The sequence below is a fragment of the Dicentrarchus labrax genome, unplaced genomic scaffold, assembly GCF_905237075.1.
Source record: "Dicentrarchus labrax unplaced genomic scaffold, dlabrax2021, whole genome shotgun sequence".
Classification (NCBI taxonomy): domain Eukaryota; kingdom Metazoa; phylum Chordata; class Actinopteri; family Moronidae; genus Dicentrarchus; species Dicentrarchus labrax.
In genome coordinates, this window is record NW_026136713.1 from 29399660 (window position 1) to 29422488 (window position 22829).

The 22829-nt window shown below is 40.1% G+C and overlaps 2 protein-coding genes across 11 annotated transcripts in view; one reads left to right on the forward strand and one right to left on the reverse strand.

Annotated features, from left to right (window-relative positions):
• Positions 1-732: 732 nt before the first annotated feature.
• Positions 733-3841, reverse strand: LOC127374833 (catechol O-methyltransferase-like). 3 transcript variants are annotated; one of them, XM_051420470.1, is made up of 5 exons: positions 3606-3841; positions 2552-2610; positions 2162-2461; positions 1329-1525; positions 733-1215 (listed from the first exon to the last, which is right to left on the reverse strand). In XM_051420470.1, exons 3-5 carry the CDS (start codon positions 2415-2417, stop codon positions 883-885), a joined length of 786 nt encoding a protein of 261 aa, XP_051276430.1. In that variant the 5' UTR covers positions 2418-2461; positions 2552-2610; positions 3606-3841; the 3' UTR covers positions 733-882. The 3 variants fall into 3 exon arrangements, with proteins under 3 accessions (XP_051276430.1, XP_051276431.1, XP_051276432.1); XM_051420471.1 differs by having other exon boundaries at positions 3602-3841; XM_051420472.1 differs by lacking the exon at positions 2552-2610.
• Positions 3842-8289: 4448 nt separating this feature from the next.
• The window catches only part of LOC127374819 (LIM and calponin homology domains-containing protein 1), an 89537-nt gene continuing 74997 nt past the window's right edge, over positions 8290-22829 (forward strand). For 5 of the 8 annotated variants that reach the window (XM_051420427.1, XM_051420425.1, XM_051420429.1 and 2 more), the window contains exon 1: positions 8290-8618. In XM_051420427.1, the coding sequence (XP_051276387.1) occupies positions 8517-8618 (102 nt within the window). In that variant the 5' untranslated portion in view covers positions 8290-8516. Of the gene's footprint in view, positions 8619-11239; positions 11304-22829 lie in introns of those variants that run through there. The other 3 variants (XM_051420431.1, XM_051420434.1, XM_051420433.1) reach the window with 2 other exon arrangements.

A 22829-nucleotide genomic window follows, 5' to 3' on the forward strand; every position in this document is an offset into this window, starting at 1 on the left:
ATCTGAGTTCTGCCCAAAAGACAACACTGACTCTCCTCATTAAAGATGCAGTGCTTGCTGGGACACTGACTCTAAATTATGGCAGGTAGGGCAAGAATGCTGAAAACGGGGGAAGGGGGGAAGAGGGGAAGGGAGGGGAGGCGGGTTACTGGGAGCAGTTTCTCCTAAAATACTTTATTTGTGTTAAACATTTACATTGAAAGTAAATCTGAAAGTAAATAAAAAGAAGTGTGAAAGCAAATATCACAACAGGAATAATAATAATAAAATGGGTGGCATTTCCCTTTAAAGGAATGCTTTGTCAAAACCAGCTCCATGCCTCAGTTACATTTTTTTTAAGTAGAGAGCACCATCAAGTGGTTACTATGTGCTCTACATCTAGTAATTTTTTCTTTGTTTCTTTTGTTGTGAGCAGCGTTGTGATTGTATGACAAAGGTAAGCAGTATTTGGTAACTGCTACTGTAATCATTGTTTTTGTTTGTCATGTGGATGCTTAATATGATAAAGCTGCAGAAAACATTAAATATGCACAAACTCATATTTTCCTTTTCTGCCCTAAAATATTTCCAGCAGTACTGTCAGAGTCATTCATAGCAAGAATATTGTTTTACATACCATATTGTAATACGGTTCTCATGTTTCATTACTAGTAATAATAATTTTGAATCAAAGATTAAAAACTGTGTTGTTTCTTCCCTAGAGTCATACACGGAAAAAAGTAGTTTGACAAATAATAGAAAATCATTTATTCAGCACATATTTTTTAATCCTCCAATCCTTTGACCCATAAGTAATACTAGAGACAATGAAGTATTTAACACTACTGCTTGGTATAGTCCACACAGACTGAAAGCAAACACCCACATCTTTAGATTTTCCCGTCACCTATCTACCCTCGTGCTTTCCTTTTGGTAGAAGATCTCCATCATAAACTGAAGCTCTGATGTGATGCAGTAGCAGTCGGGCTTCGCTCTGATGTGACCCAGGATCTCTGTAAGATCTTCAGGTCTCTGGTTCCTGTAGATCAGAAGGACAGAGCAGCCGGAGGGGCTAAGGAGCTCCTCTCTCTCCAGAGCCAGCAGGTCTGGAAGGTACAGACTGGGGTCATGGTCCATCAGCACCAGATTGAACCCCTCACTGGTCCCTCGATCAGGCTCAAGGAATGAACGCAATGTTGGGATGGCTTCAGCAGAGCTAGATGTCAACACCTGGAACTGAAACGAATGAGAAGAGCACAGGGAAATGGAGTTACTTTCCTGTGGTAGGTTTGCCACTTTTATTATACTTTTATCTGAATGTAGTAAAAGCTAATCCTTCCTGGCTGTACCTGTGAGTGTTTGAAACCAGCTACAAGTATGATTTCCTCCCCAAGATCTGCTATGAGTGGGTCCAGCTCCACTGTGATCAGTCTGCCAGCAGGGGGCAGCAGACGCAGCAGGCGGACAGAACTGTAGCCACAGTGCATCCCCAGCTCCAACACCCGGGAGGGACGCACACGCCTCACCACTTCATCCAATGCCTCACCTATAGGACAGATGACATCAGATTCATCAGCTTTGACCAGAAGAGTATAGATGTCATTTTCAGTCCTTGATGCTGTTGTGCCATAAATGCAAACACATACACATGATAATTACTTTTCATCATCATATCCTTTTCATGTCTGCGACCATTTATTGACCTGGACACTGATTTTTCTTTTTCACTGTGGACAATTTCAAAAGCACCAGTTTCCAAAGCTAATGTTTTTCAATCCAATCACCTGAGAGCAGAATACAGTAATGGTAAAAAAAAAAAAAACAACAACAACCTTGAGTGCTGTATTGTTAATACAATGTGAGGGACTTATGGCTGATAGATACGCAGTAAGATGTAAGATGTCTATAGCAAAGAAAATATGTGACACACAGACAGTGAACATTTCTGTGATGCAAAGTTTTAATTATATCTAGTGTTTATGTGTTACCTGTGCTAATAACAAACAATTGGCTGAAAGCCTCCAATTTATGATCAAGTGGTTAAGGTCGTCTGAAGTTGACTCCTCTTATTTTTCTCTTAAGAGAAAATACAAGAGACATTTAAGAGAACGTCACTGCATGAGGCCCAATGTCTTGTAATTTAAAGCACTCTATAAATAAAGTGATTCTAATGCATACTGACCAATCTGTGGGCCGATGCTGAAGGAGGGGTGTGTGTCAGCATAAAGGTCAAAGGTCTCCAGGACGCTGTCGACTTTGCCGTGGGTGCATTTGGAGAACACAAACGCATGGGTGCTCCTAACACACACTCTCCCTCGCAGCGTCCTCAGTGCCCAGGCCAGAGCTCGATGGCACAGCGCGGCAACTTTGACACGATAACGAGTGGATACCATGATGATGGCAGGAAGCAGCGGCACAGAAACAACCATGAGCCACATTTCAAAAGCTGTGAGGAAGACAGTTAGAAGAGCTGTCGAAAACCCTGTGGATGAAAGGAAGAGAAACTGTAATTAGTTGCTGAACTGAGGAGGTAAGTTATGAGACTTGAAAAAAGTGGCAAATCTGTTATAACCTTAGATTTTAGCTATTCAAATTCAGTCAGTCCTGGTTCCCGGTAACATTTAGGAGGATCTATTGCCAGAAAGAGAATATAATATTAATAGGTATGCTTTCATTAGTGTATAAACACCTAATATAAGTATCATTGTGTTTTTGTTACCCTAGAATAAACCGCTTATATCTACAGACACTGCGGGTCGCCTTCCATGGAGTCCTTCATGTTGAACCGCCATGTTTCTACAGTAACCCAGAACGGACAAACCAAACACTGGCTGTAGATTGAGCCTTTCATGTTTTTCCCCGAGTTTCTCTGTCACTGTAGTTTTCTCCTACACACTTCACAGCCTCATTCCCAGGCTGTCATATACAGATGGCAGCGATGTGATGTGTGACCGGTAGATGCCACTGATCATACACACTGGTCCTTTATCTGGCAACCGGTAAAAAGTACAGTTTTATTTCTAGTAAAATATGAGAGCAAGTGCCTTGACTGAATAAATCTGCTGTTCAGCTGGAACCAAAACCTGCAGACTCTCAACCATCCTTTAAGTCAAATCCACCACAGAAATTTGTAACTCTCAAAATAGTAAAAAGATCCCAGTGCACCTTAGTTTCTGTTAATAGGCCTCTACAGAGAGTCAGGAAGTGATGTGATTCTATCAAATTTTGTGTTACATTATTTTAGCTGAGTGTATGTCTTTGTGGTTCCATAAGTGTACCTCTTTGTTACAGGCACTGAAGACTAAACAACCATAAGCATGATGACATACAACACACTACACAGTGGAATAGACTTCAATACTACAAAATCCCTGCAGCTTTTAATTCATGTATTTTGTAATGAATGAAGAAGTGAATGAATATACCACTTTATTACAATTATTGTAATATTACATCAGCACACATGGTTAATATTGCTTTAGGTTAAAACTGGAAGAATGTGATTCAGGATATTCTAGTATTAAAACAATATGAACAAAGAAAGTGAACATTTTCTGAAGCGAATTGTTCAGACATAATTAACTAATAAGTAATGAACATATTAGTAGTAGAGGTGTTATACTTGCCAAACTGCCCTGCTGTCCGTCCAGGTTAGAGGAGACTCCTGTCAAACACAGATGGGACTGTCACTCCTGGAAGTCGAGCCGCTCGGCAGCATGAAGAAAACAGCTGAATGAAAACAACGCATGACTGTATCCAGGAAATAGTAACCGAGGAACACAAGAGAGGAGTGGCGATGAGCACACCCTCTTTACAAAGCTACACACACACACACACACACACACGACCAATCCCAGTGTACCGTAAAGCCTGAATGGCAGCGGTACTTCTGTTTCTACCTGTATTCCGCGAAGACCCGCCCCTACCGGGCCTCTGATTGGCTAACTCTAACCTAACCAGCTGAACGAAGGCACGCATTAGCCAATCAGAGGCAGAGTAGATCTTCGCGGGATTTTTGGATTTTTTTTTTTCAACAAATTGCAGACAGTTAGAACCATAGTACAAAATTCACCGTTTTAATCATACATGCCAGGCGGACAACCACATAAAAAATAGACAAAAATAAATACATAAAATAATAATAATAATAATAATAAAAAAGGAACGTAAATATGGGAAAACAAAGAACATTTAATGCACGATTTGGAATTGTATAGACAATTTAAGAATCAGGACACATATATTGTCAGTGACAATTTATAGACAGAAAGCAAGTGTTTCTTGTTTTATCCAGTCAACGTCAGTCCACAGAGATCAGCTCCTTCAGAACACTGGAGAAAATCACTGAGACAAATCTTCATTGGGATATAAACTGTGAACTTAGAACAGCAAGATCAAATTTGAGTTAAGCTGTCAGAGGCTTTATTGGTGTGGAATTTAATTTAGTACCATTTCTCACAGCACAAAGCACTGGGGACACACACTTGCCCAAGTCATTATCAGCTGGACCTGACAGTCACAATGTTCTGATCTGAACAGTATCTTAACATACAGTATTTGCAGCACAGCCTGTGTAGTAATCTTGGTCAAACTCAAATCCAAAAGGATACACTATTCAAAACAAATAGCTTGCTCTGACATTAGAATTATCATTAGAATGGAATTACAATTAAACAAAGGCTGTAAGGCCTGGCAGATCAATGTAAAGCAGGGTCCCCTACATGGATTTGCAACTGAGATTTGATAGTGACGCTATTTCATAGAGACAGGGTAGAGAGACAGAAAAGGCAAGGAAGAGAAAGAGGATGACAGCAAACCCAGGCCGCTGAGTTAAAGACTCCATCCCTATCCCCCCATCTATATTTGCATAGGAAAAAACCCTTGATATGAGCCAGGGCTGTACTGATGCTGAAGATCACCCACTCAGAGAAACAGTTCATGGAGAAGTGTATATTGAGGCGCTCAGTAAAGCAATTAACAGTTTTACATTTTGCAAATAAACACTGGGAGGAATCAGGTGGGAAACTGATGAGCTCCACTGCCACTGCCAGAGAGAAAGGTCTGCACCACAAGGTACAAGAGATGCATCATGCTGTATGTTATAGGGGCACCCCAGTGGCTCATACAGCAAGTACCTAGACCCTCTGCTGCATATGTCATCCTCTATGCAGTATTTCCTGCCTATCTCCACTATTACTGTCTAAAGCAGTAATAGTGGAGATAGTGGAGTAAAAATAACCCTGACTGTAACGTTTCTTCATTTAGCATCAGGAAACCCTGTCACAATCATTTTCCTGATTAGACTTCTGATCCCTACAAACCCTAAATAAATCCTATCCAATCCATAATTAATATCACACGCTGGGCTCTTCGGATCCACATCCAGTTCACCGGGTGCCAAAAGTGCTGCAGTCTTGGCAAAAGTGTCCCAACACTGTTCAAGGATATTTGGGCTATGTAGCTATTTCAACTGTGTCCTAGTGTTCCAGATTAGCCGGTGCTGACTGTACCGAATATTTGCCAAAAGTTGTCCAAGTCTGTTGTGAAATAATTGGGACATATTTGCCATGCCATATGTGGGCCTCTCCAGGCTTACATCCAGTATCAAAAGTGCTGCATCTATGCCAGAAGAGGGCCATGTCTGTTGTTATTTGGGCCATATTTACCAGTGCGTGGGCCATGTTAGGCTCACACCCTGATTAGCCAGCGCTGACTGTGCCATATATTTGCCAAAACTGGCCCAGATATGTTTTAAGATAAGCAGGCCACATTTGCTGCATCATATGTGGGCCACTTTAGGTTCACAGCCAGATTAGTCAGTGCTGACTGTGCCATATTTGCCAAAAGCGGCCCACATGTGCAGCCATATCTAATGTGCCATATAAATACAATAATTAATAAGATTAAACAGGAAAGTAAATAAATAGGGGAATAAATGCAAAAGGTAACTGAATACAGGTGCTAATTAGAACATATATATCAATTTATGTTACATTTATAAATTCATTAATGCTTATATTTATTTTTGATATTATTTTTGGTGCATCTAATGGCATATTATTTATTGGGTCCTTTATTTATTTAGTAATTGTTTGTTATTCCACAAGAGGTCAGCAAAGATGTAAGAATATCACCAGGCCTGTGGACACAACATTGGGTGTCTGCAGTCTCTGGAAAAGTCTTGACTAACCCCGGTTCTCCTAAAGTACAGATACAGTTACATAAACTAGCTTCTAATGTTGTTTTGTATAGTAATAAAAAGTTTAAATTAGTTGTGTGTGTATTTTCATTTTGAGACATCGCCCTGATCATGTTGACTTACTATGTTGGATGTAAATATATATATATATATATATATTTCATTAGACAAAGCGGGCATGTATTTCCCTGGGCATGTTTCAGAAATGTTTTAACACAGTGGTAGAATACTTGGTTTTAACCCACGGTGGTAAACATCTGGTTTGTTTGTGCACTTCAGCAAATACAACAGACTGTGTTTACAGGTGGGGAGCGGGTGAGATATCAAATTGCAGATTACAGATTACAAAACAGTGTTTTCTGGAGTTCAAGTGCAGGCTTGCTTATTATGCAGTGGCACTTGTCTGTACTGAAGCAATTTATTATGTCCTCTACAACAGCCAACAGCCCAGACAAGAAGAATTAAGATGTAACTGACTCAGGGAGTTCAATTATAAATTTACCATTAAGCAGAAGAGGAATAAGCAAATTTAGCATGAGGTTTAGGGCTGCCTATAAAACAAAATGAATCGGGTAAAATAAAAGGTTCTCCCATGTTGGAAAACCCAGGTGAACTTAGTTTACCCAACTTTTTACAAGCACAATTGCGTTTAATAATTTATTTGTCATTTATATGACCAGAATAAAACTGATGAAATAGATTAATTAACAAAAGTATAGACATTTTCTAGGCTAGTATAATTCTGTTACTTTCCTTATAATGATCATCAACTGGAGAGGTGAGAGTTGGCCCCTTGTTTTGGGTGCCTTTGCGCTACATCAGTGAACTCTCTGCTCTCTCAGTTGCCCCATATAGTGAAAGTGGGTGTAGGATCCCCAGTGTGCTGCTGCCCTCGTTGGCTGCTGGTGGAGCGGCGCTGTTCGGTGTATTTTTGGCCATTAAAGCGAATCATACTGCGGTGTGCAAGTCCTGTCAGTCCAGCTGCGTCAAGTTAGACAGGAACAGCCAAATGCTACCGGAAGCAAAGCGGGTTTGCAGCCAAAATAAGAGCACAAATATGGATGGCTCATGGAAATGAAAAGCATAATGTGTTAATCCACATTCATCTAAGCGGCATGTACCCAGTTTAAACTAAACTTCTTCTTCTGGGTTTGGTGTTAAAGGGAGGAAGTAAAGGGAAATATTAGGCCGGACACTAACAAAGATTTTCTATTAAAACATTTAGAGGTTTCTCATTCTTTTGTTTGTTTGTTTGTTTGTTTGTTTTTCTTATCCAAAACAAACATTGTAACCATATGACCACTGCATATCACATTATCTTCTTCCTGTACAAAGTACCAAATTATACTATTATATATATACTATTACATCCACTTTTCTTAATTAATCTTGTGTTTTAGTGTGTAAGTTCATATTTTCTCTGCTCATTCAAAATGTGTAAATAATGATGCAATGTGTTGGTCTGTGCCAAAATAAAGACACATTCACTTCCACTGAATGAACTTATGTGACAAACCCACTGATGTATGTGACTCCAGTGTTAACTCAATCATTAGCTAATCCAGCTCACTTTCTTAGTAACTTTAAAGTCTTAGTTAACTCAGATGTAGAAATGATTAAGGCACAACGTTTTGTTTGTAAATGTTTGTCATTGAATCGGTTGGATAGCCAAACTGTGTTAGCTAATGCTAACGTATTAGCCTGCAGGTGTTACCTGTACCTTCTCTTATGTCCATCGTCCTCCAGTTGAACCTTACAGCTTCAAAGTGTCCTTTGTACCGTTTAAGCTTTAAAGGTGTAAGTTAACTAATGATTCCTAAAGCTCCACCTTCCTGTTAACTTGTCAATTAACGGTGCTACGTTATTGTTAAGTTAGCCAATGTTAGTTAAATCAAGAGTTTTCAGTTTTCAGTGAAATTACCTCAAAGAAAGCTGAAAAGATCTTGAAATCCTAGCAAGGTTTATTTTTACTGTATTAACTGTAATACTGGAATGTATGTGTGTTATATTTAAATCCCCCCCAGTTATGCAGTTTGTTGCTGGACTAAAACCTTTATTTTGAGCCGTCACACCGGAAGCCCTGTGAGTGGCTGTAGCTAACTTGACTCTGTTGCCTGCCCACAGACTCCAGCAGGAGGATACCGGAGAGCAGGAGCTGGTTCGTTCGCCTCGCCGGTGCTGCTGCTGCTGCTGCTGCCGCCGCAACACCTACAACCGACGGAGGAGAACGGGCTGACCGACACGGTTCAAGAGACATTGTGGTGGAATAACGCGGCACCGAGCTGCTGTTACACATTACTACAGGCTTCAATAGTTGGAGAGCAGAGCCTCTTCGCCAATGGCAAGTCCGGTTTCAGACATAGGACCGTCTCATCAGCATCACCCTGTGACCGAGTCGGCCGCAGACTCCGCGTTTCAGGAGGCGCAGAAATGGATCGAGGTGAGTAGGAACACAGACTCCACATACTGTCTGAACTCCAGAGCACTTTGCTTCCCTTTGGCGCAGGTGTTGTGTTGTCATTATGTGGCCTTAGTTACTGGTTTGCAGCCTGTATCTGTTGCTCCTTCTCCTTTAAACGGCAGTTGGATTTTATTGCTTCGTCACCTGTTGAAAGGTGACTCAAACTGCAACAATCTGACTGACTGTGAAGAAAACACACTTATGTTCTTATGAAATAGTAATGTGGTGGGATACAGTGTGCCTGTTTCTTAGTAATGCATTTATTGCACACATGTTGAGTTTATTGCTATTTAAATGCTCTGCAACACAACGGTCTTATGATCACTTACAAAAGAGAACCTCAATACTGAGTTTATAAAGTTACATTTATAACCTCTGATGTCACACCCTAACCACAATAATAGTGGAATATCCATAAAGGATGGTGCAGATATTTGTACCGGACCCTCCTAAATGTTGCAGTAGGCTTTCCGTTGTTTTTGGTGAGGGCCATTGTACAGTAGCTGTGGCTGCCGTGGGGCCTGGTGCGTGTTTGGCTGAAAACAATGAATGCATCATGTGGAATGGATTTTTGCCTCATTGCGAGCCTGGCGAACAATAATCACACAAACGAGGTTTTGTTCTGGGAGAATTTCAATCACGACACTTGCCAGCCCCCGTTGTATTTGACTTTGTCATCCTGCAGTGGGCTGTCCTCTTGTCAGCCTTAAAAACACTGATGACTGGTTGATGATCTGTTGCATGTTGGTGGAATACAGTCTCAACTTTGCAGGTTTACATAAAGGCTTACAAATCTGATCTGAAGCCCACGAAGCGTTTTTATAAAATATAGCAGGGGTGTTGGTAAGGATTATGGGGCCTCTTCATGGGAGGGGAGGACTGTGGGCCCCCCGCAACTCTTCTCCATTTACATTTCACTAATCATAGACATGTTGAACGCATGGCCTCATGAGCTTGATTAGCTGTTCCAACGACACTTTAATCATCATCCTTGGTTTAAAAAGACAACAGAAAGAAACAATTATGATGTTAATCATTCAAACTGTTCTCTGAAGCTGTCTGGTTTCAGCTTGTCAAAGGGGATTTCTTTTCTTGTTTTCTTAATTTTCTAAGATAATGCTGAATTCTTTTAATTCTTAAACTGTTGAACTGTTGCGCCCTGGGAAAAAGTGATTGGCATTTTTTCATACATTCCAGTGTTTTACAGACCAAATGATTCATTGAGAAAATAATTGGCACACTCAATAAAGCTAATTACTGTTGTAGCCTATTGTTTATGGTCTGTGCACAGAAACCTTTTTCACATTTCATTTCCTTTTCTCAGTTAACGTTCAATTCTATACAGTGTGCAGTTTTCTACCAAAACCTGTTAAAAAAAATAACTCACATTAAGTAGAAGATATACAGTAAACGTTAGTGTACCAGTATTAAAGTACTTGTTGGCAACAGGGTGGAGACTTTTAATAAATACTCAGCAGGTGATTGGATGAACCATCTGTCTATCACCGGCCGTCACGAGCAAACTTCAACCAATCAAATGAGCCATATAACGTATTCAAACTCTTACTGAAGCCAGTCCGGAGAAGAGCGAATACACCTTTTCCATTGACAGAAGCCTTCTTTGCTCCTCTTTCAATGAAGAAATACTCTCTAGCAGCATCTACACTAACCCTTTCAGCAGCCGCTATTTGTTGTTTTCGAGCAGTCACTTTTCACACATGTCACACACACCTAGTGTTAAATGCCACCAGTAGCTCATGCCGTAGCTGCCAGTAGTTCCTCACAGGATGCTGATTGGCTGACCCGCTGTGGTTTGAACAGACACATTTCGCTTTTAGCCCGGCAAGATGGATTCTTGATCTTGTGATTGTGTGATCTCCAGCTGCCTTGCAAGGTTAATTATCATTTATCCGCCACACTACATACTGGTTAGATTGTTCCAGTTATTATTCATAGTGTTATACACTAGTGCATTAGTGCATCAAACAGTCATATTTCTCATTGCTGCAACTTGACCTCAGTATTACCAAGAAGACAAAAACAGTATTTCTTTCAGGCTCTAAACAGTGTATAAAAACATATAGTTTAAGACTAGTATTTTTGGGATGTTTTCAACTCTTGATATCTTACTAACAACCTGATATGTATTCATGTATAGTTATAACCACAATGTGTTTAAACTAATCCAAGTGTATTACATCTCAAACTAGTATCTAAATGGACAGCTCCTCTTTAAGAGTGTCAGGCGCCATTACAGACCTATTTAGCAGCACCAAACTCCTAAGAGGCACATATCAAATCTTTAAAAAGCCACTACTGACCTAGAATCTCCGAGGCAGAGAGCTGAAAAAGGCGGAAGTGAACTGATACCAGTCCCGTGTTGTTCCTCCATCACCCTTCCCCCACGGGGACTGATTTCATTACCTATACACACCTGGTGACAGTCCTTCAGTCACCTTAGGGAACCAGAGACGGGTCACTGGTTCCTGGGTGAATAGAACAACACAAAGCCTCAGTTAGCATCCCTACGGCCAACGTTTGACTGCTTATATACAACTGCCGTCTCATATTTGATATCAGGACTCGAGGCTGGAGGTTATAACAACGGGTCCTCTATTTGCCTTGTATTGTCAGTGGCAAATCAAAACTCCAACCAGCATCCAGGTGTGTTTTGTGTTGTTCACTTTGTCAGTCATATGATCTCTGGTTGGAAACTAAACTTTTACTGTCTTTGCCTGTCCTTTGTCTTCTTGTTTGTTTCATTTTGGGTTTGTACTCTCAGCTGTTGATAATGATTGAAACCGTTTATATTTTGTCAAAGACCCATATGTGTTCAATTCTTGATTGAGAAAGACCTTACAAAGATGTGCCAAGAAAACTGTCAGATAACATAGACATGTCTTGTAGAGGCACGTTTGATCACTTCGTGCTACTTTAGGGTCTGTTCACACCAAGTGTGTTTCGGGTGATTTTTTTTAATAACCTGGAACAGTTACTCTTTAATTTTGGTTTATTTTGGCAGATGGGAATAATTGGAACTCCTGTGCTCTAGCTCACCACACAGATGTTGAAACTGCTGTTGAAAACCAGATTTATGCTTCTCTGTCAACATGTTCTGGTGGTCCCGCCATAGTTGCATCCAAAATAGAAACTGATTTATAGTTCGGCATAGGATTTCACTCTGTAGATTTGCCGTAACACCGCTGTAACAGTAAATGAACGTACCCTGAATGATCAGGCTGTGCCATGGATTTATTGTACACCTTAAGTAATTCTTCAAACATGTTTTGACGTAGAGTAATGATGGGAGGGTTTGAACTGTAAATGACTTAGTTAGGTAGCTAGATGATGAATTTGTTTCTAGAAACTGAACACGAGACTATTGCCATGCAGTCACAAAGAAGTAATTATGTTTATGTTTGTACATTCACAAGATGGTTTGAGGTGGCTTGCCAAGATGATACTGAAAGGGAGACGATCTCCACCAGCGTTGGAAATATGTAGTAGAACATATGAGCAGTAGCTGACCAGTCACAGCTGTTGTGGTTTGTGTTGGTGTAGCCTCGACACATAGCTGCATTTATGAGAAACTGCACGTCACAACCAAATATTAAGGTACATTTTTCCACCAAGACTTTGGCCAAAGTTAATCTTTGGTTGGGAAAGATAATGTTGCTCTTCAAAGCAAGTAACCCTCGTTGTCTACTTTGCATTTCAAAATGATCCTCTCAAATGTGTCACCATGAGAACTGAGTTCAGACAAATGCCAACCAACGGCCCTGTCTGTAAAACCAGACACCTTGAGGAAGCATTCACACCTGTGCTCATTACTTCCTTTCCCGCCGCTTCCTCTCACCATCTCGTCAGTAGCGCTGTCACTAATGGCGGCGTTTAGGCTCCTCTGAACTTCAGAGGAGACTGAATGGCCCTTTGATGAGGGTGGAAATCTTCAGATGGTTACATTGATTGATTTGTGTCAAACATGTAGAGCCACAGGGTGCCTGCATGAACAGAAACCCAATGAAATTGTCTGACTGGTGGTTTTCCCTACCACACATCTTAGTGATTTGATGAATTGACTTTTTGTTGAATGGTGGTTGAGAACTATTTAGCTGCAGGGAAATTCTCATGAAAGCATAGAAAATAACTCCATGAGTGTTGCGTAATTTCATCAATGGCCTTGTTATGATTGAAGACAATTCTGAAGGAAAAACATCCAACTGACAAATTAGCATGAAGAATATATGTGGGAACAAATAGAAATTTAAATTATGCAACCAAAAACTGGCAAAGAAAAGCCAACCTAGTTTGGCACGTGGAGTGTACAAATATATATTTTAACCAAAGCCAAGTATGAAAGATTAACTCACTCAAGTATTTTATGTTAGTTGCTTTTCCTTGTGGAGTCAATCAGATTCATAAAGAAGACAGTATAAAATAATGAATGAAATCTATATACACTGGCAGTTGCCAGAGACGTTTTCTTGTTCAGCTTAAAGTGAAACTTTGCCAAGACAGCTGAGTCTGTACTGGTGTCTGCACAATGGGCCGGCCATTTTGGACTGTCTCTGCACATTAACCTATAGCTTATGAGTGCAGTTTATTCAAATTCCTTGTCTGCAGCCATATCCATCACAGTTTGCAGGATCAGTGAGTGGGATTTAGTGGCATCTAGCGGTGAAGTTGCAGATTGCCACCATCTGAATACCAGAAACTACAGTGACCATGAAACGTAAAAGATGGCAGTTCAACATGATGGACCCTCTCCCTCTGTAGATAAAAATGGTGACTATACACTACCGTAAATCTTACACACTGGACCTTTTTTAAGGGTACAAATAATGATTATTTTAGTTTTCAGTTAATCTGCTTTATTTTTTTTTAATTGATTGATCATTAAATATAAAACAAAAATCTGATCTTTAATATGTGGTGCTTATTCTTCCCACAGTTTGTTCATGTTTGATATTTTGTGCTGTGTATTCCTGGAAAAAAGAGTTACAATTTGATCACAACAAAAATCAATGTGAGCAGTGTTCTTTCTTTGAATACATTCTGCAAAATCTCGATGGTTAGTGTGATATAACTTTATTTTGAAATGGCAGTTTTCATTACTGTTTACTTGTCTGAGGGTGGCGCTCAGGCTCTTGTTACTCACTGATGTAGCTGCGTTATGTGGCAAAAATGTATAGTGTAAATAATTTTGCTTGGCAAGATGTCTTTTTTCCACAGCTTGTCTCAACTGGTTCAGTGTCTCTGTAGTTCAGTTCTGTATTGTCTGAGTATCTTCCTTTCACTCTAACCCCGAACCCCCACCTCCATCTATCCAAGTCATGACATGTTAAAAGGGCCGTGAATAATACAAAGTTTCATTGTGACATGTTGACATGCCTCAAAGGGAAAGTGATATCATCTACATGTCTATGGCTGATATCATTCCAGTAATACCATTGCAGTCAAATCACAAGGCTGATCCGTGTTATTAGATTCAGTGTAGATATCACAAGATTTAATCCTCATTATGCCCTTCACAGTCTTGGGGTCTTAAGGTACAAGTGTTTTTATCATGTGTGCAGTGTTGTAATGTCTATGCAGAAGTAGGGCTGCACAATTAATTGAAATATTATCAAAATCTGGTTCAAAGTTTGGCCAAGTACAATATCCAGAAGCTGCAATTCTTTTGATGAAGGTAAAATGTGTGACAAAACAGCATTATAGTAGTATATTGTAGTTCTGAAGAGATGTCCTGGTCTACAACTCTTGTTCTCCAGATTTAAGAAAACATGTTTGTTTGGTACAGACCCCCAGAAATCATGATTTTAATAGTTTTTTCAGTATATCATATCATATTTTTTACCATATCGTGCAGCCCTATGTAGAAGTCAACACACAAAAAAATTCTTCTCAAAACCTTTTAACACTTGGACCCCCATCATTATAGCACCCACTACAGGTATAGGTCTGCTGGGCAAGTGCCAAGTGCCAGTACTCCCCTTATTCATCGAGTTGTCCCTCAGGCTCCTAATCCAGCAGTTGGGGAAACAGCATGCATGGGAGCTTTACTTTGGTCTTGAGAAGCTGCAGCCTTTATATACTGACAAACTGTAACTTACACTGTACATTTACTGCCAGATTGACAACTTCACTGCTTCCTCTGCACCACTCGCATTCACTGTCACTCACTGCCGCTCTTTCTCTTTAGCTTCACCACACATTTACTACACAGACGTGTGTCCTGTTCATGCCAGCTCACACATTTACACAGACGTCGATTAGGCTCTGTTACTACATCTGCTGCTGGCCAGACAGCAGTGACCCTCAATCCTGTCTAAGTACCTTTTATACAGAACAGCAAGGCAGAATAAACAAAACAAAGGGGGCTTATGTGTGTATAAAAAAATGCATAATATAATAATATGGTAGCTGTGGTTTATATGACTGAGCTGGCAAGCAGAGGTATAAATGTTCAGAAATGTTGTGTGTTTAATTTTTGTACCTTCTAGACTTCAGAAAACATTAAAAACACATATTTAGGTAAAGTTGTGGGCTGAAAATCTTGCAGTTTTCCACCAAATTCATTTAGATATTTTCCATTATAGAAACCCAAAGTTGACTTGAGTTGATGGTGCTAGTATTAAGTCTTAACTGAATCAGAAAAACATATTTTGCAAAGTCATGAATCATGTTAGTAAGTCCCATCCCAAAGAGGCAATGGAAGGCATCCAATAGGCACCAGACAAACAGGTTTCTATCAAACACCATGGAAACATTAGTGAAATATTGACAATAAGGACCAACAAAATCCAGCTGGAATGAGATACAATCTATCAGGTTAAATTGTCAAGTGGGACTAGACTTGATGACAGCTTCTGGTGTTTGCTACGGAAACTTTGAGTTAAGGAGCCTGGAAACAATGAACCAGGCCAGGCAAAAAGGAAAAAGAGGGCAATAGTTGCCAAAGAGTTTTTTTAACACTGATGATTTTCCTCTATATTGTAAGAACAATACAACCTCATCTGTCAGTCTCCACACTTCCATATGCCTCGTATGGTATAAGATGCATTCAGGTTTCTTTGCAAAATGGGTTATTTGAATAGTGGTTGTAGATTGTGTCAACAGTACACCACTAGATAAAAGTTTTGTGATTGGGTCAGATATAGGGTTGCAAAGGGGCAGAAACTTTCCGGAAACTTTCCATGGAAAGATAAGCTGGGGAATTTTGGAAACATTGAAATAGGCGAAAATGGCAAAATATTATTGACATGTAAGACTTGCAATAACGGAATTACTTGAAATGTTAATGTTTCTGTAGAAAAACATTATTATTTCACATTGAGCTTGTTTAGATGAGCCACAAGCAAAAACAAGACAGCTGCTGCACTGGTGTTCTTTCCGACTCGTAATGCCCAAAGACAAATGGAACGCTATAAGTGGTACAAGCCAGGCAATTACGTCACGTTCTCGCGTCACAGCATCTCGGTCAGGGGATTTACGAGACAAATGGATAGCACCATAAGTAGTAGCCCAAACCATTGACCTTTACCTTAACATATGATGGTAGCTAGCATGCTGCCTTTGATTTACTATGGCTATGGTTATGGTTATATGCGTACAATACAATTAACCCAAATAGGTTAATAGCAATGGGTTATGTAATCGCCCCCTCCCCCCAAAAAAGAAAAAAACTCCCTATATTTTAAAAAATAAATGTTGGCAAGTATGTAGTAGCCTATGCTGATTACTGCGTGTGTCATTGACAAATATAGGGAGGACATTCAACTGAAGTTGCATTAAATCAGGTTGTTTTAAACAAGATTATCCTGCAAGATGTTTCTTTTCAACTACATGTAAGTTCCCTGTTATAGACTAACAGTATTATAACAAGCAATATTAAAAATATCCAGTTTATTCCCATTAATTCCCGTTTATTCCCGTTAATTCTCATATATTCCCGTTAATTTCCATGGAACTTTGAAAATTCACGGAATTTTGCAACCCTAGTCAGATATGGTTGAATTTCTGATTGAGTGCTTTAAGCAAAACAGGCCCCAAACCAAAATATCATAAGGTCAATCTAAAGCTAACGCACATCCATCAAAAGCCGCTTGTCTGTCAAAATGTCCTCGAGTGACACACGTTGTACTGAATAAGAGCATTAGCTTTATACCTGCACCATGAAGTTTTAATGTTTTGAATCTGCACTAGTAAGGGCTGCTTTTTCTGGTTGGATGTCAGGACAGCAACAGAAAATGAGAAATGCAATGCAGCACACGTCTCTGTTATTGGCCCCCGGCTGTTGTGGGCAGCCAGCGCCATGTGCTCAGAAAGATCTGTAGTCACTGCTGAAATTCACCCATGATGTCATTCCCAGTTTGAGGGCATTGTCATTCTTTCCTACAGGATGGGCTGATGTGTTAAGTGTTCAGCTTTCTTGTCAGTTTTTCTCAAAGTGCATGAGATGCACTGCTATGACTACAAGCCGTGGAAGAATGTTTTTTTAGAAGGAAGCGTCTATCGGAGAGGGGGTTAGGCTAGATTGAGGATGTCCTCTTCATTGCTCGCCGTAATGCTCTGATGAGCTGGAAATCCATGGCCTACCACAACCACCCTCCTTCTCGCTGTGCAGCTTCAATGATGAGCTTAGAGTACACATTTAAGTGTATTATTCCAGGATGAGAATTAAGTTGAAATATGGACATGATTAATTTCAGCTGCCCAAGTCTTTCAGTCGGTTTCTCTGCAGTCTCAGATAAATATACGACATGTGCTGTGAATGTGTTTATGCTCGTAGTTAAGTACAGTCATATTTAAGCAATTTTGACAGAATGGATGAGTTTTTGATTTGTGCCACTTTCATAAGCAGAGTAAATGATGTTGACAATATGGAGGGTGCAATGTAAATCTCTAGACTGGCAGTTTATGCAGTTGACCTAACATTTCTTGTTGGTTGGTTTTCTTTTATGGATCGGAGTGTGGGTACTTAAATTTGGCCATTTTCATCAGCGCAAACACTTTCTTTTTTAATTTAATGTGTTATTAGCCAAACTCGTAGTAGTTTGCCAGTTATTTATGTTGCCTAAATTAAAGCATCCCAAGGGCTATTGATTGAGCAAGTCCCAACATAACTATCAATAACTATCGACATCATGCTCAGCTGAGTTATAGCTGATACAAGGCCTATACAAAATATAATCTAGTGTAGTTTTTACAGTTTGACTGAAGCTCCTTCTTTGCCAGTAAGTAAAGCACATGGCTTTGTGTGTCACTCACACAAATGAGAAATCCCTGAAAGTAAGATGTTAATCAGTAATCCTGTGGTTATGATCTTCTTAATCTCAGCAGTAGCCTTCTGTCCTCTCCCAGTGGAGCAGGAAAAAGAGCTGGCGTGTTGACACAGTGGCAGTGGTGAAACAGCAAGAACAAGGGATTAGTTGTTTAAGAGAAGCAGATTCATGGCCCTGTCATTACAATTATTTGTCTGCTATTATTTTAGCCACCTAATACAACAATTCACACGGTAGGTTAGATATGGTTTGATGTTTTCATGTGTTACTGTAATTCAGCAGATTTGTACAGGATGCAAGGGCATAAAGGAAAATCCCTGTAGTAAGACAATGATTCTGTTGTCAGCAAAAGCCTGCCGGTCTGGGTCCAGATGGGTCTTTATGAACCTTGCATGTTTGAGGTGAGAGGTGATCATGTGGTGGATTACTGAAGTAGATGGGAGATTAGCCCCCTCCTTCTCCACTATGTGTGCATGTTTGAACATTTGTGTTGTTGCAGTCACTGAGGCAACATGAATACACTCAAGGTTATTCCACTTTCTGTAGTTTCTAGAAAACCAGTTTCACTGGCAGTTACAGTTGCTTGTTTTCACATTTTCTGCTGCTGATCTTGAAGGCAACATCACTGACCATTAGCCATTCTGGTGTTCACGTGTGTCCTGCTTGTAATGCCCTTCATGTCAAGGAGCTTTAAAATAAAGCAGTGGATCCGTTGGCTGCTGTTCACTTCCAGAAAGGTCAAAGTGGATATTTGAAGGCCATACGTGCCAAAATAGAACCACATTAGAAATGTACACTTCTGAAGCAGGGAGGAAAAGAAAAGACAAATAGCTAAACTTATCTAGTAAAATCCACAGGTGCTTCATTTTCCAACCAAATATATTCAAATAAAGTAGGCTAGTGGAATGAAAGCAACTCCAGTTAAGAATAGGTTTCTTGGCTCTTAATGAAAAACCATAAACTTGCAAGACAGACAATGCATTAATTTGGAGAATATTTAAGAGTTGAAAGAGAAAGTTTGCAAGGACTCTTCTGTCTTTCTTTCCTTCGTAATAAGATTTACTGTGCGTGAAGTTGGTCTAAACGTTAGATTATCGGTTTTAGAAGGTTACAGAAATGGTTGGACACAGTCCCCACACTCTGGTCAGTATGCAACTTCTACAAGTGTGATGTAGAAACTTGAAGCCACCAGTGCACATCCACTGAGAGTGAACTTTACAGTAAAGTAGGAGACATCTTGTGTCCTACAAGAAAACCTTGGAAATGAAGACAATCTGCATATTTATAGATTCTGGAATTTTAATGAGGTAGAAGCATTTTAATGCGGGAATTGTACTTTGTTACACTAGTGACCTGGCCAGGGTGTACTCTGCCTCTCTCCAGATTCATGCATGGAGACCCTGAAATAGACCTGCAGTATAGAAACTGGCTTGATTGATAGATGGATGGGATTGTAACATAGCCACCAAGAGCGCCGCACCGAGATTATCAGCTGCTCAGTCTGGATGTCCCTTTGACTTTCTGGCTTGGTGTGCGTGTCTGTGTGTGGCTGCTAGTGCCTATTGTTGCAAGTCTGCCTGTGACAAGGTGAATATATTCATCTTGTTCAGCTGTCAGGTCTGTGTGTTCATGCACTGAAAGAGAAAAATAACTTTCAAGGAGGAGAGAGCAAGGCAGCCTGGCACTCAAACTGCAGTGCGACACACACACACACACACACACACACACACACACACACACACACACACACACACACACACACACAATAAGCACCAGATTGAAGGAGGTATAGCCGGCTGTGTGCCAGGGCTGCACAACCACGCTCTGCAGGGAAGCTGTTAACAATTGTTGTTACTTGCCATACTAGCCAGTGCACCTAATGCTCACTCTGAAGAGAAACATAACTGACAGATGTTGACAGCATGTTACTGTAAGGACTGGGAGGTTAGGCATTTTAAAGGAAATTTCAAGCATGTAGAGAATGCTTTCATCCAAAACGACTGACATTATAACCATAGAATAGGCTTAAAATTGCAATATGAATTTTTTACATGTCAGTCTGCTTCACTACATGTGTGTACGTAGCCTTTTTGTCTGAAACTGGCTTTTTTTTTTGGGTAACAACGTACATATTTTTCTGTGGGTGTGTCCAGAAGTAGATTGGGTGTTGGCAAGCTTTGGGCCAGGCTCTTTGCACCCTGATGAAGACTCTAAGAAACTTGAATGTAGTCTCAGTATAATGACAAGACGTTCAAGGGGAAAATAAAATGTAACGAGCCGGAGAAACTTTCCTTCTGTTGGCCTCTGCACTAACTGCAGCTGCTTCAATTAAAATATTTCCATTAATAACTTTTTAAAAGAGAGACAAAACCACTCCAAGGCACTCTTGAAGTAAGATTTATTACTTTAGAACTACTTCCTCATGAAAACCACAGCGTGTCCGAAAAGCCCTAGAGTTGTTTTCAGTTAATAATATTCCTTTGAACTAACCACAAAATGAAGGCGTTTTAAGTTTTACTTGAAGGACCTGCTCTCTTTTTCATTACACGCCAACCACAAACCAAACATGACCTTGAAACAGACGCACAAATCTCTGTAGAAGTGTTTTCTGATCTGTTAATCAAGTTCATCTAAAATTCTAAACTGCCTTCGTGGAATAGATAAAAAGAAGAAAGCAACCATACCGGAGATCTTGACCACGCCAAGTCACCACCACCACCGCTTAGTAATTGTTTAATGTTTGCAAAGTACTTCACTTCCTTCAAGCAGATTTTCTTGACCCATTCAGGGACTCAGATGGTTCAGTCACAAGCCTGTCCTCTAATCTTTGCCCATAATTACATTCTGTCATGTTATCTGCCATCACTCTATTGATTGCCCTTATTCACAGGCAATGTGGGTCACTTTGCATGCCTCACGTTAAACTGACATTTATTGATTGTTTTGTGGGCTTTTGACTGAAAGGTCACAGGTTCAAGTTCTTATAACAGTGGGGGAAACATTTGCAAATGTGCAGTCCGTCTATCAGATATCTGTATGTAGTGTCCTTATCCCACATCTGCTGGAGCCTTTTTAGTAGCAGTTGTAGATGGAGTTTGCCGCTTTCTAGTGTAGATGTGAAAGTTAATTCTGTTGAAAAAGAGAATGAGCAATCTTAAAAAACATAGTAGGTGTTACTCACATTCACGCTATATTTGGAGCTTTTCTTAGCGGGCATATGGGGCTTTTTGATGGATAGGACAGAGACTGATGTTTCTCCACCGTCCAGGGGATGTTTCTAATTGGGTCATGCAGGCTGAGCTGGTTTCCTAGTTTTCTGAGTTGGGGCACTGGGGAGCTGGACTCTTTCTGACTATCGAGGGAGCAAGTGCAACCTGCACTGGATGGCAGGCTGACTGACAGTCGTATTGCAACAGTGTAACATCATATTGTCACAAACCAACCATTTTCTTTTTCTTCTTGACTCTCGCCTTGCTCTGATTATTGTATATGACTTCTTGTTTTAATGTATCGTGTGCTTGAATTGGCCCATGGTATTGACTCAACTCTTCCCAACTTGTTCTTGGCTTAAAGTGCAAATTAAATGATTAATCCATGTTAATGTGTAGCCAAAATGCCTTCTTCATGTTGTCTTTGGATTCACTGCCAAACTAGAGACCATTCATCCTCAATTCAGCTTGTTTCAGCTTGATTTATAGGTTGAAAAGTGGCAGTGTCATGACAGCATAAAATTGTACCTTCTGTTGTTTCAGGCAAAAAGTGAAATTGAGATAATTTGACCTAAAATAACTTCTGAGGGTTTTTTGCACCGCAGACAACCAGATGACACAGGTCCGTCATGAATAGAGGCTTTTAGAACTGAGTGGGATAGCTATCATTGTCTCACTCTCACAGTCTCATACACATGATCGTATGCCCACTCAACCCAACATTCCTGAGCCCCTCAATCCCCATCCCATTCAAACGCATGTATACAGACACACTCACAGAGCTCCCAGCTGGTTGCACCCCAACAACAATGCCTGCTGTCACTACTCTCTGGAAAGTGACCCAATCGTCCCCTTAGCTGACTGGCATTTGTCTGGACACTGCTGCATGATGCAGCATTGCTGTCTAGTGTAGTTCTCTCATATCAGAAGGTTAATTTGTGTATACAGTCTACAGGATTTAATTCAATAAAGCTGTAGATTTGTTTGTAAAAATGATATACATCTGTCTATATTCATGTATGTAAATCCATGTTCAAAATGTTACTACTTTCCTTACATTAACAAGTATTGTAAAGTCCACAGTTTTATTTTATTAGTATTTGGTTCTTGGGTGAGCTGAATTGACAAGAACATATTTGTGTCATGGTGGTGATACCTAGTGGCATTTATTAATTCTATGTTTACTTTTTTCCCTAAAGCCTTTGATTTAGTTTTGCATGTGGTCATGGGAAAATGAATAGATGAAGTGTTGGTTTAGAATGGAAGAATCTAATTGAGGGGTTGATAACATCACGTTCCTGCCCCCTGAGCTGCCGTTGCTGACTCTTTAGGATTAGTATTCAGTTAAAACCATTAGCTGGTATTTGCATGAGAATAAGCGTCTGCTTTCTTTCGTTTTCTCACATTTTCTCATGCTTGCTCCAATGTTAGATTTGATAATAGTGGCACAATTTTGCACAACATAAAGTGAAAACTATATCACACTAAAGATAGCTAGCTCCTGAGACAGAGAGAGGGGCCCATGCAGTGAGCTAGCAACCTCTTTTTAATTAGAACATTTTTAGCTGTCAGGACCTGAATGTAGATTCTCACCACTCAGTTTGTGTTGTGGAACCTGGTGTATATAAGAGACTTTCCCTTTATTGTAGGATTTTTCTAATCCTCAGAGTATAACTTCAGTTGGTCTAGTTACATAT